Below are 14,476 nucleotides of genomic sequence, written 5' to 3' on the forward strand. Positions count from 1 at the left end.
CCATCTTATGGTGGTTTATGTTAATATTTGTGAATTGGTTTGTGTTTTATGTGGATACATGTTTATTTTATTGCCATTTCAACTTTGAAATCTGAGAGACGCTCAGAGTTGGGTGCACCCTAGTAAACTATAGGCCGATATCTAAGTCTGTTGTACTGTTGATGCATTTCATTCATATTGAGCTCATTGTACAAATTTCACATATCAATATTTACTCAAGGTGATTCATTTTTTTGTCAGTGTTTTTATTTACAAAATACAAGCCGACATTCTTTTCCTAAATGATCTAGTGGTGGGGTTTTCATTTCTCCCTATTGCTCCAGTAGCGAACCTAACTGATCCAATAGTTTAAGCTTAAACACACAGTAGCCCATAGTGTTTAGCAATTGTTACATATGCATCGACTGAGTAGCCTCTTCTCCAAGCGTAGAGAATATATACATGCACAGAATCTTTTAGTGATGTAGACTAAAGATCCTGAAAAAGCCAGATCCGCAGCCACTCCGTAACAAAAACAGGCGATGTTGGACAAGGCACACACACCCTACTGCTCTCCCAATGAAGCTATGCACCGCTGCCTTCCCATGCACACCCTATGGTGGCAGTCTTTTCACAGTGACCTGAGGGTGAGGGCAGGGTGCTGATCTCCTATGAGGCATCGCAACCGGAGAAACTCTCCCATAGAAGATAGCTTACTAACCTTTACCCTTCCGTTTAACCAGATCCACTGGCACAATGGACTCAGAGTGGAATGGAATTACTCAGTGGGAATATGAGCTCATGCCATCGCTCGTAACTAAAGCCCATGGCATCTCATCTGGCAATACACTGAAGAGGTAGTGCTCATTTCAGTTGGAGACAGAATTGAAGCATAAAACCTATGTCAATGACAAATCAAATCACAAAAATGGCCTACCAAATCCCTCCATGGATAATCAAAAACAACACACACAGGATCCCCAAGCCAGCCAGCATTAAATGTCTTAGGGTACAATCCAAAACATGGGACCCTCTACTGGAGCCCTGCACAGGCAAGTAATTTTAAGCCCCCCATACCCTAACCATGCCCAAGACATTCAGGCCCTATTGTTTCTGCCAACGTTAAGGCCCAGCCCAAAATCAGAAATGACTTCCTCCATTAGTAAACCTTTTTGCTGCTACTCTCCATCTGTCACAAGCTCCCTGCACTCGGAGTCAGTGAGTAACCATAGCAAGGGCTCCACTTGGGCTGCTCTGCTCAATGAAGAGACATTAGAGCAGTTAACTGTAAACTCTGACAAAACGCAAGGAACATCGTTATGATCCTAGTCAGGTATGACTACTGCGCAGCAGAGCACAAGCAAATGGCTCAGCTTCAAAATGATAGAGGTCAATTTAGTGACACCCGAACCCTGCCTGTACCCTAGTTATTGATGAATAAACAGGCCTTAACCCAATGTTTAATGTCAGGGCCCGTCGACCTCAGGTCGGGTAGCGGAGCTCTACCCCACCAAGCGCCCTTTTCCTGCATCACCCCACCCCTCACTGGGTGTCCTCCGCACTGGGGGTCTTCTGGAAGCCCTGCCCCATGTATAGCTGGCGCACCACAGAGCTTGTTAACTCTAGACAAAAACCTGTATGAGGTGTCTGCACAGTCCCACTTCCTGGATGACTGATGAGGCTGGGGCAGACCCAGTTGGAGACACCAGGGCACAAGGCCCCTTTGCCAACTTGGGTAGACCATAGATCTATACAGAGAAAACAAAAGATGCTTCCAAGCTATTCTATGGACCAGTAGTGGACATCTCCAAGTCATGGAGGACTGCAGTGTGTGCATGCTCCTGTTCCAGTCCAGCTCCTATGAAGTAACCCTATCCTGGTGTAATGAAAGACCAGAATTAGTTGATTGCTTGGCTGAAGTATGTGTGTCCTGCGCTGCAGCCCTCCAGGATCAGAGCTGCTGTCCCTGACATATAGGATGGACACTAAGCCTTGGCTTAGCCATGCTAAACAATTCATTAGCTGGACTGTGTACTTAAACCACACGTTAATGTGAATGAATTCCATAGGGGGACATGGAGATGTGCTAAGTGACGTTAAAGCACTCGATAATGAGGAGGATAAGACTGTGGCAAGTCACGCTACAGGCTAAGTGGATAGTTAGTGTAGCCAATTAGCCTTGGAGGAGTCAGATGGGATGGACTAGCCTAACAAGGTAGTGTTAAGGGAAATCATAAGACAATGGGGTAACCTAGTCATTTAGCCTGGGGGGGAATGGATTCGAGGCTAGCACAATCTGGTTAAACTGGACCAGGTTCAAAGCAGCACTGAGCCAGGTTTGGTCTGGGGGTCTCTTCAGGACAAGGTGTGAATGTTCCCACAGGGTGGGAGATGGCAGAGGGGAGGTGTGTTTTTATTTTATTTTTTTACCTTTATTTAACTAGGCAAGTCAGTTAAGAACAAATTCTTATTTTCAATGACGGCCTAGGAACAGTGGGTTAACTGCCTGTTCAGGGGCAGAACAGATTTGTACCTTGTCAGCTCGGGGATATGAACTTGCAACCTTTCGGTTACTAGTCCAACGCTCTAATCACTAGGCTACCCTGCCGCCCCGGGTAGCCGTGTGTGCTGGTTGTCAGTGGGTAATCTGAGGATTAAAAGGTAACAGACAGGGCCCATTGTCTGCCCCTGTGCCCACTTAGCCCCCTTTGTCCTGGGGCATAGAGGGGCGTATGGATTAGTTTAGCCAGGGCAGGGGGACAGGGGTATCAGCTGGCACGCTTGGTTTTGACAAAAATCCCACGAGAACAACCAGACCTGGGACACTAGGCCTCTAAATTCATAAATCCTTGATTCCTCACATCTTCTCAAACCCCATTGGAGAAGGTCTGAAGGGTTTGCGAAGGAGGCAAGGGGATAGGTTGCAGGGAATCACTGAAATACTAATTGAGATAAAGCCATGACAGACCAGGGACACCAGGCTTTGGAGGGATGGGGAGGGTGAGGCTTACAGTGGGATGGCTACAGGGCTGCTTCTCTCTGGGGATCAGGAAGTAAGTCAATAGTAGAAAGTAGCTGTGCTCTGTGGTGCTGCTGCCTCAGGGCCAGATCAGTTACCAGGGCTATGAGCAGCCAGGGTGAGCCCAGGCCAGATGGACTGATCCCATTGCGCCTGCCACACACTTGGGGGCACACACACCATGGCTCTATTACTTAACACACAGACTTAGGTTACTCATGGGTCAAGAGGCAGACCAGAGCAAAACAGGATGTGTGTAACCAGCCACAACACACAGACAGCAAGGGCCGTCATACACACACCTCAAACCTTGGGGTCAAAGCCTAACCACAAATCAAACCTTGTCCCAAAGCACCCCATTAAAACAAACCAGATATGGCTAAAGCCTATCGGGAGGGATACAGCGTGAATAGATTTGAATGAGGCCTCATTGGAAAAATATTAACTAAGTGGACTTAATAGTTCCTTGAGCAGGCATCTCAAGGTCAGACCAGAACACAACGGATCTGACAAACAAATTCCTGAATGTGCTGAACACTTTGGCTCATAGCAGAGCACAGAGCCACATGTCACAATGCCAGGCAGCCACAGAGTCCAAAAGCAGTGCGTGTCCATTGCTTTGTGGCTAATAAAGAGAACGCTGAATGCCAAGGCACAGACCACCACAGTGGCAAGCGCTACAGCAGCACAACCAACCACAGCTTCCCATGGGACAGCCGGCAGGAGCCCTTCCAGACTGGAGACCGTGTCCCAAAAAGCACCCTACTCCCTATATTTGGGGACGACTTACTGAGACGCCATAGAAACCAGCGAGAGAATGCATGATGAAACCTACTGTAATAGTATTTCACAGCAGATGTGTGCCATACGTAATGCAGCAAATTGAGGGATTTTATGGCAGTTGATAGCTAGTCCCGTCAGGGTGTGTAATTAGGTAGTATATTATCTGCTCACTATGCAGGGCAAAGAAAATGGATTTGAGCCCAGTGACCTTGACATGCATTGCGTAATATCTCAGCAGCTGTTGCATTGATGCTTTCACATGGCCCCAACAATAACTAGCGCAAATAAGGATGCATTAGCAACCATACAAGTGGAAAGCCATGAGTCAACAGCACACTTTTGTGACACCCGCACTCCCAAGACCATTATTTAAGTGAATTTGTTGAAGGCGCCCAACGAAATAACTCAGATACTGACCTGCAGAGTTTTACGGCTGTATCCAATTTAAGCAGCGGTCCCGGTCCCGCGATCGGAAACAATGCAATGCCAACCACCTGGACTTCTGTGAGTCTTACCTAAAATAGACAACTGCAGCTGCCCCATAGGGCACCATGCTGACTAACAAGGGCGTCCAGACTACAGGAGAGGAACCATTTGAAGTGCACCAGTGCATTTACATTCCAAGACCAGTTGGTTGCCAATCACGTTACATGACTCTCATCGAGAGAACGTTAGTTCTACGAGGCTGAACTAAGGTCAGTTCTCTTTCAATAACTACAGCAATAAGAATGATTTTAGGGTTGGTAATACTGATCCTAAACCTGCACGTAGGGTAGTCTCGTCAACCCAACCATAGACAAAAGCAGTAACTAGGGTATTTTTCTGGCATAGGGAAACTATCAATACTTTATCCGTTTTCATAAAATACTGAATAGCAAGATGGAGATTAGAGGTCGAACGATTATGATTTTTCACCACCGATACCGATAATTGGAGGACCAAAAAAGCCGATACGGATTAATCAGCCGATTGGGGGAAAAAAATGGTGTTGTAATAATGACAATTACAACAATACTGAATGAACACTTATTTTAACTTAATATAATACATCAATAAAATCAATTTAGCCTCAAATAAATAATGAAACATGTTCAATTTGGTTTAAATAATCAAAAACAGTGTTGGAGAAGAAAGTAAAAGTGCAATATGTGCCATGCAAGAAAGCGAACTTTTCAGTTCCTTGCTCAGAACATGAGACCATATGAAAGCTGGTGGTTCCTTTTAACATGAGTCTTCAATATTCCCAGGTAAGTAGTTTTAGGTTGTAGTTATTATAGGAATTATAGGACTAATATGAATGTGTTCTTAACTGACTTGCCTAGATAAATAAAAAAGGTATACATTTATTATTTATTTTTAAATGGGCGCCCAAAAATACCGATTTCCGATTGTTATGAAAACTTGAAATCGGCCATTCCGATTAAATCGGTCGACCTCTAATGGAGATCAGAGATTTTTTTAAATTTTTTATACCTTCATTTAACTAGGCAAGTCAGTTAAGAACAAATTCTTATTTTTCGATGACGGCATAGGAACAGTGGGTTAACTGCCTTGTTCAGGGGCAGAACGACAGGTTTTTTACCTGGTCAGCTCGGGGATTCGATCTTGCAACCTTTCGGGTTACTAGTCCAATGCAACTACCTGCAAAACCACTGCAAAGGTTTTGCATGAAAACTTTGGTTTTGAATTGCAACGTTTTGTTATGTCCTCCCTGCGATTTGTTGGGAGAGTCCCCTGAATTCCCCCCGTTATTGACGTAGTGTGATATAGTTCCTCTATGCCAAAAGAGCCCATAATTGAAACTAGACTCTAGGTCACTGACTACCAACCTCTAGTCTATTTAGACCTGACACTGCAGAGGTTTAGGATGAGGACAGAGGAAGTGGTGACCGTAAAGGGGAAGTGATATTATCTTAAACCGGGTATTATCTTAAACCGGGGTATCAAAGTCATTTTCCCCCAGGGGGGCCGCATTTGGTCTTCAATAAGGTCCGGCAGACCACAGAATTTGTTATATTTAAAAATAAGCTAAATATTGTCCTCCGTCTATAGTTTCCGGAATTTTCAATGCACCCTGACATGTAGGTGATTATTAGTAAGCTGGACACATTCAAGAAACTGTTTGAATGTAGGTTCATTATAATTGAGAGTTGATTTGGTTTTTAGTCATTTTAAAGTCTATATAAAAATATATGTTATAATAATAAGAGCACCCGCAGGCCATATTGGACCCCCCTCCCTGACTGCATGTTTGACACCCCTGATCTTGTTAGGAGCTCAGGCTGCCATAGGCATCAGTGAGAGAGATGGTTTCACACCCCTGCAGTGATAATTCACACTCAGAGGGTTGCCTGAGAGGTCACCGCTGAGCGAGGACATACACTCCCCACTCAGGGCGGGCGAGAGGGTGTCACTGTCAAACCCCTGCAGCAACGTAACCTCTCAGTCAATGCAACACCCTGAAACGGATATATATATATATCCCTACAAAAACCAAACACGATCACATTCACCACATTAGCAAAAGGAAAACAGTCATGTCTCCTTTAAGAAATCAAATGACACTTTAACACAATTAACACTTTCTTTCAGATTTATCAGTGAAAGATAACACTTGATCAGAGGCCTGTTATACGAAAGAACAATTGATGACAACAGCAGACACGACCAGGCTGATGCTGTTTGATTGATTCTTGATCAGATTTCGAGTCTGTCATTTGATAGACTTCTGTTGACACCCAATCAGCGACATTGAGATGGGGCAGGTGGGATAGCATTCGTTGGCATGTGGAATGGAATGCATGTGCCCCATTAGGGATTATGTAATATGTATTTGGAGCCAAAACCCAGATGACAGTATCACATAGCCATCAGATGCTTCTGACCTCTCCCTCTAGCTCTGCCCAGTCTCAGTCTGTTGTCATGGGTGATATCTCTGGATGTGTAGGTGAGTATGAAAACAAACAGCGATGTGAATCTTGGTGAGCAGTATAATCTAGCAGCCAGCCATCTCCGAGACGCGCCAGACAGACACTCCCGTTTTCACTGACGTGATGTTGGTGTAAAAAGTAACTCAACATCTTCTTGTGATAGGGAAATTGTGATGGGCAGGCGCAGGCCTATATGCTTCTCTATCAATTTTGCTTACATTAGATTTTCAGCTGGATGTTAATGGTGTGTTTAATGTGATATTGATTCAGCAATGTAACCAACAAAGACATTTAGACTACACATATAGAAATTAAACAGTTAAGGAGGCACTTTCGATTGGGTTATCAATCGATAATGGGATCGCGATCCACCAGCTCTCCATTAGAAAACGCAATTTCAGAGCAGAGTTTCCCCGCGAGCCACAGAATTTAGCGAAGCCCAAATCCCAGGACATAATCATGAACGGTAAATTAACCCCGGTTTTGCAGTAGCCATTTGGGGCCCTCATTCTCAGAACAATGAGAGTCTGAGCTGGGGCATAATAGGGGGAAGTTTGGTGCCGAGGTTAGTCAATAAATTATTGATTAAATTAACATATAGGCTACATATACAGTTGTGTGTCCAGTCACCTAATGCGCCTTGACAAGGCTGTTTTAGGGAAAGGAAACCACCGCCCAAACTCTCCACCGACGTTGTAGGCATCACATCAAATCCTGTTAGAAAACACGGGCTTTCAACAACGAACGTTTGATATGTGTAATTTCATGAGCTTTGTTTGGATAAAGTAGAAGCCATTGTTTAACACGAAACCAGCATGAATTAGCAGAAAATTATCAAATACGCCGAAATGGCAACAATGTAGCCAATAAATTGGTTTTTGCAAGACATTTGCTGGCTCGTGCTACAATCTATCAATTCCCACTCACCGTAAGAAAGTCGAGGCACGCTTCGCAGCGTTTCCCCAAATTCTTTCAGGGACCGTCGTAGGCTACTCCTTTTTAAGGCTACTTCCTCGCTGGCTGGACAAAAACAGACCAAATATGTCGACGCAGACGTTGTAAATTTAGAGGACAAACACTCAAACGTGCAGCTGGCTCCCTTCACTGTCAAGCTTCACAATGAAGCTGTAGATTCAATTGACTTGTTCAAACGAAGTGCATCCCTCCTTTAGTAACGTTCTTTGGACCACAGAAGCAGACCACTCTGAAGATGAAGAATCGAATGAGTGGAGTTACCACATAGTCGAGCGAGGGTGAAATTGAAGGAGAAACATGCCCCCCTCCAAAAAAAATCGATTTCTCCAGCTAGGAACCAATGAAGAACATGGCCTGAGCTTTATTTAAAATAGGGATGATGTCATATGCTAAACCACTGCCCCTCCTTTTATTTTCTGTGTGCGAGAGTGCCTTGCCCCATCCCTCACCCCCTCACTCATACTCTCGTGTATGAACTTCCAAAATCCAGCTGCATGGTTAATATTTAAACTACTGCAGGCCTACACTGGATGCCTGTAAGGCAAAACACATAGGCTAGGCTACATAAGTATGTACACACAGTAGTCTGTCAAAGTTTCAGTTGGTTCATAAATCGATTTGAATGCAATTGATAGTTTCTTGATATCAATGAAGAATAGGCATATTTATTCAACTGAGAAAGGCATTATTCACAGTCCTGGTCATGTCTTATTTATTAGCATAACGTCACTGTCCGATGAAAACTTTGTAACTCGTTTTTTTGCAAAGCAGTAACTCAACGTGCTCTGAACATTTCAGAACTCTAGGACCGTCAACATTTATTCAAATGAAGTTTAATAGTTGTATGTTCGTTAATGGGAAAATATGGTCATTTTATACATTCCCTGAAAAGCTTCTGTTCTGGTGATGTTTTCATCAGACAGCGGCGATAAGGTGCATCTGTTTATGGCGCTTATGAAGATATACAGCCTCAGCTACTTTGCTGCATGGCACTGACTGCCCACAATGGGAGTGGCAGCCTGCTTCTGTTCCCTCAGTTGCAGCTGCTGGCTTTACAATAGGAATCAATGCAAAGACGGGGAACATACAAAGACTATGAGATTGACAGAAGGAGATTGAAAGAGACTGAATCAGGCCAAGACATCGGACATCAACTGGTTTGTTATACAGCGAGACGACAAAGAAGAACGAATGAAAGAGGAGGCTTTGGGCAAAGAAAAGTCCCAACTCACAGTGCCAGGAGAGGAGAGGGTTAGACTGGAAACAGACATGATGTATTCACTCTGGACTAGTGATGTGAAAGATGTAGACATAGGGATCCTCACCATTCAAACTGCCTTTCTTACAGTGTGTGTGTGTGTGTTTACCTCACCTCATTATAGTGTGTGTGGAAGCGGGTGACTCATACGGTTCTGTTTGTCTAACCCCTCTGTCTGTCTCAGCTAATCACAGGGCTTTGCTAATTGTTACATCTGCAGCCTGTCAGCCTTACCTATCATATAGGGCCTATTGCAGAGAATGGGGAACCAAGAGCCTCTCCCTGACGCCGTAGCTTTTATAGTATGTGTGTGTGTATTCGGCCGCAAACTAAGATCCTTAATTGGGTTGTTAGTAAAACAACTAAATCCAGTCACTTCCTGGTTCTGCCCACCCACCGCAATGCTCTGTCATGTTGTCCTATAAGGGTGTGGCTCAGTATTTGTCTCTATGGGAAAGCCTGTGGCAATGGAACAAGGATTAATTGTTCAACCAAAGGGGTTTCTTTCATCCCACTGTTTGTCTTATTGGCCCACAGTCTTCCAGTGTGGTCTTGTTGTTTTACCCATCTGCCAAAACAACACTAGTCCCGGACATACTTTGTGTCTGCAGCTCCGTGTACAGCTGCATACGCTGCCCATGGCACAGAGCAAACAACCATGCAGCCCACACACATACAGAGAGGCTAACAGACAGACAGAGAGACAGGCAGATATACAGAGACAAATAGACCAGCACACACACACACACACACACACACACACACACACACACACACACACACACACACACACACACACACACACACACACACACACACACACACACACACACACACACACACACACACACACATGCTGAAGAAAAGTGTCATGGTGGTACATTTCTGGCCTGGGTACGAAGTATTTGGTCCACCAAGACAACAGTTAGAGGGAACCTCATCTCAAAAGATCATGGAAGCCTAGCGCATCACCCCTTTACTACAGTAGCTTCTCTCGGTCATCGCTGTTCGGCAGTCGGGAAACGTGAGGCCACCTTTGATACACTGGAACACATTATCAAACGACAAATGAAATACCATAGAAATAACAACGCCGCAGACTCAAACACCACACTTTACCGACCCGTTGAAACTGTAGATTGTAGACCATTACCCCGGAGTAGTCATGATGTATTGAGGGCACCATGTAACAACTACAAGCATATCCACAGGTCATTACAGGTCTCTAGTGCAAAATGCGTATTTCAATGAAAATAACCTGTAAAGGTTAAATGGAAAAACAATATGGGGGTGTGGTGAGATCCACAATGGACGGGACGATTCTCTTCTCGTCTTGAAAAAAACGTATACTCAAAAACGTGGAAATCAATCACAATCAATCCGCCATCATTAACACAAGGGAGAATTCAAATGATTTATTATTGAACTATTGAGAAACAAAATCTAATTGGTACAATTTAAGGCCAAGTGACAAACAATAATGCAGGCACTAGGGACGGAGGCGAGACCACGCGGGTCTGGCAGAGGAGTCTGTAAGTCGTTGTTCGTATGTGTGTGTTTGTATTTGGTGTGGAGAAAAATAAGAAAGCTCATCGCCAGCATCAAGTGGTGTGCACATACACAGTGGACACACCCAGCAGACTATTAGAGTGCAAGAACAAAGAGTGAGTCACTGAGATGGACATGGGCCAAGAGCTCAGCTAAAGGATGGGCAGCCAGGACAGTACATAATGAATGATGATATTCGGTTTAGTGGACTGGAAGGAATGATGTGCTGCATCAGCCGCCAAAGGCTGCTTAGGAAAGGTACATTAGCAGTGGAGGCTGCTGAGGGGAGGACGCCTCATAATAATGGCCGGAACGGAGCAAATGGAATGGCATCAAAAACATGTGTTTGATACCATTCCACTAAATCCAGTCCAAACATTACCACGAGCCCCGTTCTCCCCAATTAAGGTGCCACCAACGTCCTCTGTTACCAGGATATGGGCACATGTGTTCTATGTAAGGAGATCTACCATCGCCGTTTTGCTGTGTGGACTGTGCCGAATTTGTGCATATTGAATGTTACATGAATTGTGTAAATGTACCTATGGTACTTGTTGTACTATAATACTATAATTTAGTCTTCGGTTGTATTATATCCCTATTGTCTCTGTCTACCTAATAAACAATTCTCCTCCTTTAGGATGTTATTGTCCGAGTCTGAGGGGTGCAAAAGCCCGTATTCCCCCTTCTGGTAACTTCAGGTAATTACATCCTGTGGTAAACTCGTGATTTTCCGTCACACAGTAGACAATTTGACCGGCTTTGTTTGGATCTAAATCAAGTGGTGAAGGAACCAAAGTATTGATGCGTCCTGATTCTTCACATTTAAAAAAAATAATTGCATTTGCACACTTCCCGTCACAGACTTAACAAGAGGAAATTCCCTCTCGCCAACGATTACACCAATCCATTGCTTTTAAATCCATTGATGCATGCAAGTGCAGACTTCGAGAGAAGGGTGGAGAATTGGGATGCAGCCCAAAGCATTTGCCACCTCCTCCTTCTCCAAAGTATTTCCAGCCAGGTGAACAAACAGGCATTTAATCATCAGTGGTTTGGCATCATACCGAGTGTGGCACAGAGATCCAACATACTCAAAACAACGTTCAAGTACAATCAACATAAAAAAAAAAGATTACACAATGAACTGTATAAATGTCTACAGACTGCTTGGACAGGACATCTAAGTGTCTAATACTACAATATACAAACGCAAGGCCAAAAACAAATCATGTTGGTGTACTGCTTAGTTAAGAACATACATTTAATTTAAATGTACTATATGACCATTCAAATAAGAGCTACATGACTCCTCACTAACCGGCAGACAGGCCCTGTACCATTTCGGCCCCTAGCCACTTCTCGTAGCCTCCAGCCCTTTGGTGTTCTCAGATCCTAAAGAACGGATATGGTGAAAGCTCTGCTTTTAGCCTATTTGGGAGGTTATACTCCCATATAACTTTGCCTACACCTTGGTTCTTTGGAATCTATCAAAACGGCAAAAGGTTCACTTTTAGAAGTAGCTAGGGACCGTAATGGAAGCAGGCCTATAACATATTTAAAAATATATGATTTTTTCTTCTTCAATAGTGATTGGAGTACAAAGCTCAATTCATGACCACTTTCTGGAGTCTGAACCTGAAGACCACACTCCCCTTAGGCGTTTCTCTCTAGATACCGAAACAACCCAACATTTGAAAAAAACAACGAAATAATTTAAACTTTCACTAGGACAAAGCAATTGGCTAGTTTTAAACTAGGCATCATTATGAGGCATACAACAGAATGGGAACGAAACATATGTAAGAGCATTCTTCTGGGTCAACATAACAGGCATTACTGGAGTGCTCGCAAATACCCAATCCCTCTGGCCTCGTTTAGCTGTCCTGCCTGCTCGTTATCCTCTCCTCATTACTCGCAGGCAGTCTTTGTTCTTTAGACCAGTCGGATACAATCTGCAGTTCTCCATCCATATTGTCCATGACTGGAGTTTAGGCCTTTTAAAAAATGCACCCCCCAAAAGATAGATGAACTCTCCATTTTCCAATCATGTAGTTTCCTCATTTAAGGAAGTTACATTCAGGTCAGGCAAAATTGGAAAGTCACATTACCATTGCAACCGGAATGTTGTGGCATGGTGGGTATTGTGTTAGTGGGTCTTTGTGAGACTCGGAGTGGATTTGACTAATTCACTACGGGTCCCCTTCCAAATGAACTCTGATGAAGCAGCATCATTTGTGCATCGTGAACAGGACATGTACAGTGTACAACTTGACACGTACAAATCAACAATAGCGCTGACGTTTACCCTGTTTGCTGTGCCATCGGATTAACACCTACTGAAACTACTGGTACTGTAGGTGTGATTGAGATGATGCACTGCATCTCTTTCTGTGTCCAACTTAAACTATAGAACAATTCTATGGATATTGTTCCTGGAGACCAGACCCAGCACCCGGGTGTGAGTACAGGTTTTTTAACTGATCGGTCTTAAACTCTGAAATACAATGGCTGCGTTTGGACAGGAAGCTCAATTCTTATCTTATTTCTACTAATCTGTATTTTTTTTAAAACCAAAACGGATCAACTCTGAAAAAGATCAGATGTGATTGGTCAAAAGACCAATTAGTGGAAAAAAAGATCCGAATTGGACTGCCTGTCTAAACACGGCCTATTAGGCAGGAGATTTGTACATCTGAGCAAAGATTAAGGCTATTGAGTGAGCCATTGGGTCCAGGCGCAGTGCAGGGTTTAAGTTCAATGTACTTGCACACTTGAGAGCAGCGGTGGTGACCACAATGCACTGCGGCGAAGCCAGCCTTGCTCTCAGCAGTTCTTGCTGGGCTTGCGCCTCATGACAGGGCACATGTCCGAGTCATGTGACTTGGGCTTAAGTGCCCTCTCCTTTTATGGACAGTGAGAATGCTGCTCCAGAGCAGTCTCTGGCCTAGTATGAAGTATGCATGTCATTGTCATCCCCTTCATAGATAACCAGAACTTCTGATAGAAAAAAAAACATGCTCTGTCCAGTTCTTGTCCCTTGTGCAGCTTACTGAACACCTAAAAACCCATGTAAAACAATTAAAAGCAGCTAAACGTTAGCATTAGTGCTAACAAGACATTTCACATTGCACTATGGTCCTCAGCAAGTATGGATTGTGCAAATATCCAGATTTTTGGTCAAATACTGTTGTTCTCTTTCTGTGTGGGGAATGCTGTGTTGAGCTGTATGTTACTGTGTAACATCCAGGCAACATCCCTATAACATTCACACAATGCAGGAGGTCTGGCCAATGAATCCAATCAAAAAAAGATTAGGCTTTCAGCTCATAGTCCTCTGTCTGTATACGGTTGAACTGAGGCTCCTCATTCAAGTAAGTGCTCATGCATGACCTAGATTTGATGGTAAGGACAATGAAAATCTGGATGCAGTGTGGCGCTCCGGCCAGCAGAGAGCGCTGTAGGTCCAGACACCCCATCCCAGTCAGTTCACCAAAAGGACATCCTCGTATGTTGTCGTTCTGAGGGAAGAAACAAACACGTAACACGATCGGGCATACAACGTAAAAACGTAAACGTCTCTCAACCATGATAGAAAGGATAACAGTGAATTCATCTGTTATTGTCTGGTCATTGAAGTGGCATCTACTGCTAATCATTCTACAGAGGAACATCCATCAACTTACACCCATCTGACTCCTTCAGATCGGCAAACACTGAAGAGGTTAGGAGCTGGAGGGTGGTTTCTGAACCCGGCCTTGAACTCTACATTCAGTCTTGACCTATGCCCTTTGACCCACCTGTCACAGCAGCAGAAGAAGGAGCAGGGTGAGGTCTCGAGGCCCCGGTACATCCCCGAGCTGGGCGTGTCAGTGCACTCTGCGATGAAGGCGTGCAGGTCCGTAATGCGGTAGGGCTCCTGGGTTTGGTGCTGGAGGGACAGGACAGGAGACAGGCATCCATGTTTAGGTTGCTCACTCTCTG

General features: G+C 44.2%; 2 protein-coding genes across 2 annotated transcripts in view; both read right to left on the reverse strand.

The window, feature by feature from the left end:
• Positions 1–7,997, reverse strand: part of LOC139370472 (proline rich 36a) — a 41,461-nt gene extending 33,464 nt beyond the window's left edge. Inside the window, exon 1 of the mRNA XM_071109970.1 lies at positions 7,639–7,997. The gene's annotated coding sequence lies outside the window, so the exon portion shown is untranslated. The remainder of the gene's footprint in view (positions 1–7,638) is intronic.
• Positions 7,998–11,516: 3,519 nt separating this feature from the next.
• The window catches only part of LOC139370474 (mucolipin-1-like), an 18,355-nt gene continuing 15,395 nt past the window's right edge, over positions 11,517–14,476 (reverse strand). The window contains exons 13-14 of the mRNA XM_071109972.1: positions 14,293–14,423; positions 11,517–14,013 (exon numbers count right to left, since the gene is read on the reverse strand). Coding sequence (XP_070966073.1) covers positions 13,977–14,013; positions 14,293–14,423 — 168 coding nt within the window. The 3' untranslated portion in view covers positions 11,517–13,976. The remainder of the gene's footprint in view (positions 14,014–14,292; positions 14,424–14,476) is intronic.

The sequence above is a fragment of the Oncorhynchus clarkii genome, chromosome 17, assembly GCF_045791955.1.
Source record: "Oncorhynchus clarkii lewisi isolate Uvic-CL-2024 chromosome 17, UVic_Ocla_1.0, whole genome shotgun sequence".
In the NCBI taxonomy this organism is placed as follows: domain Eukaryota; kingdom Metazoa; phylum Chordata; class Actinopteri; order Salmoniformes; family Salmonidae; genus Oncorhynchus; species Oncorhynchus clarkii.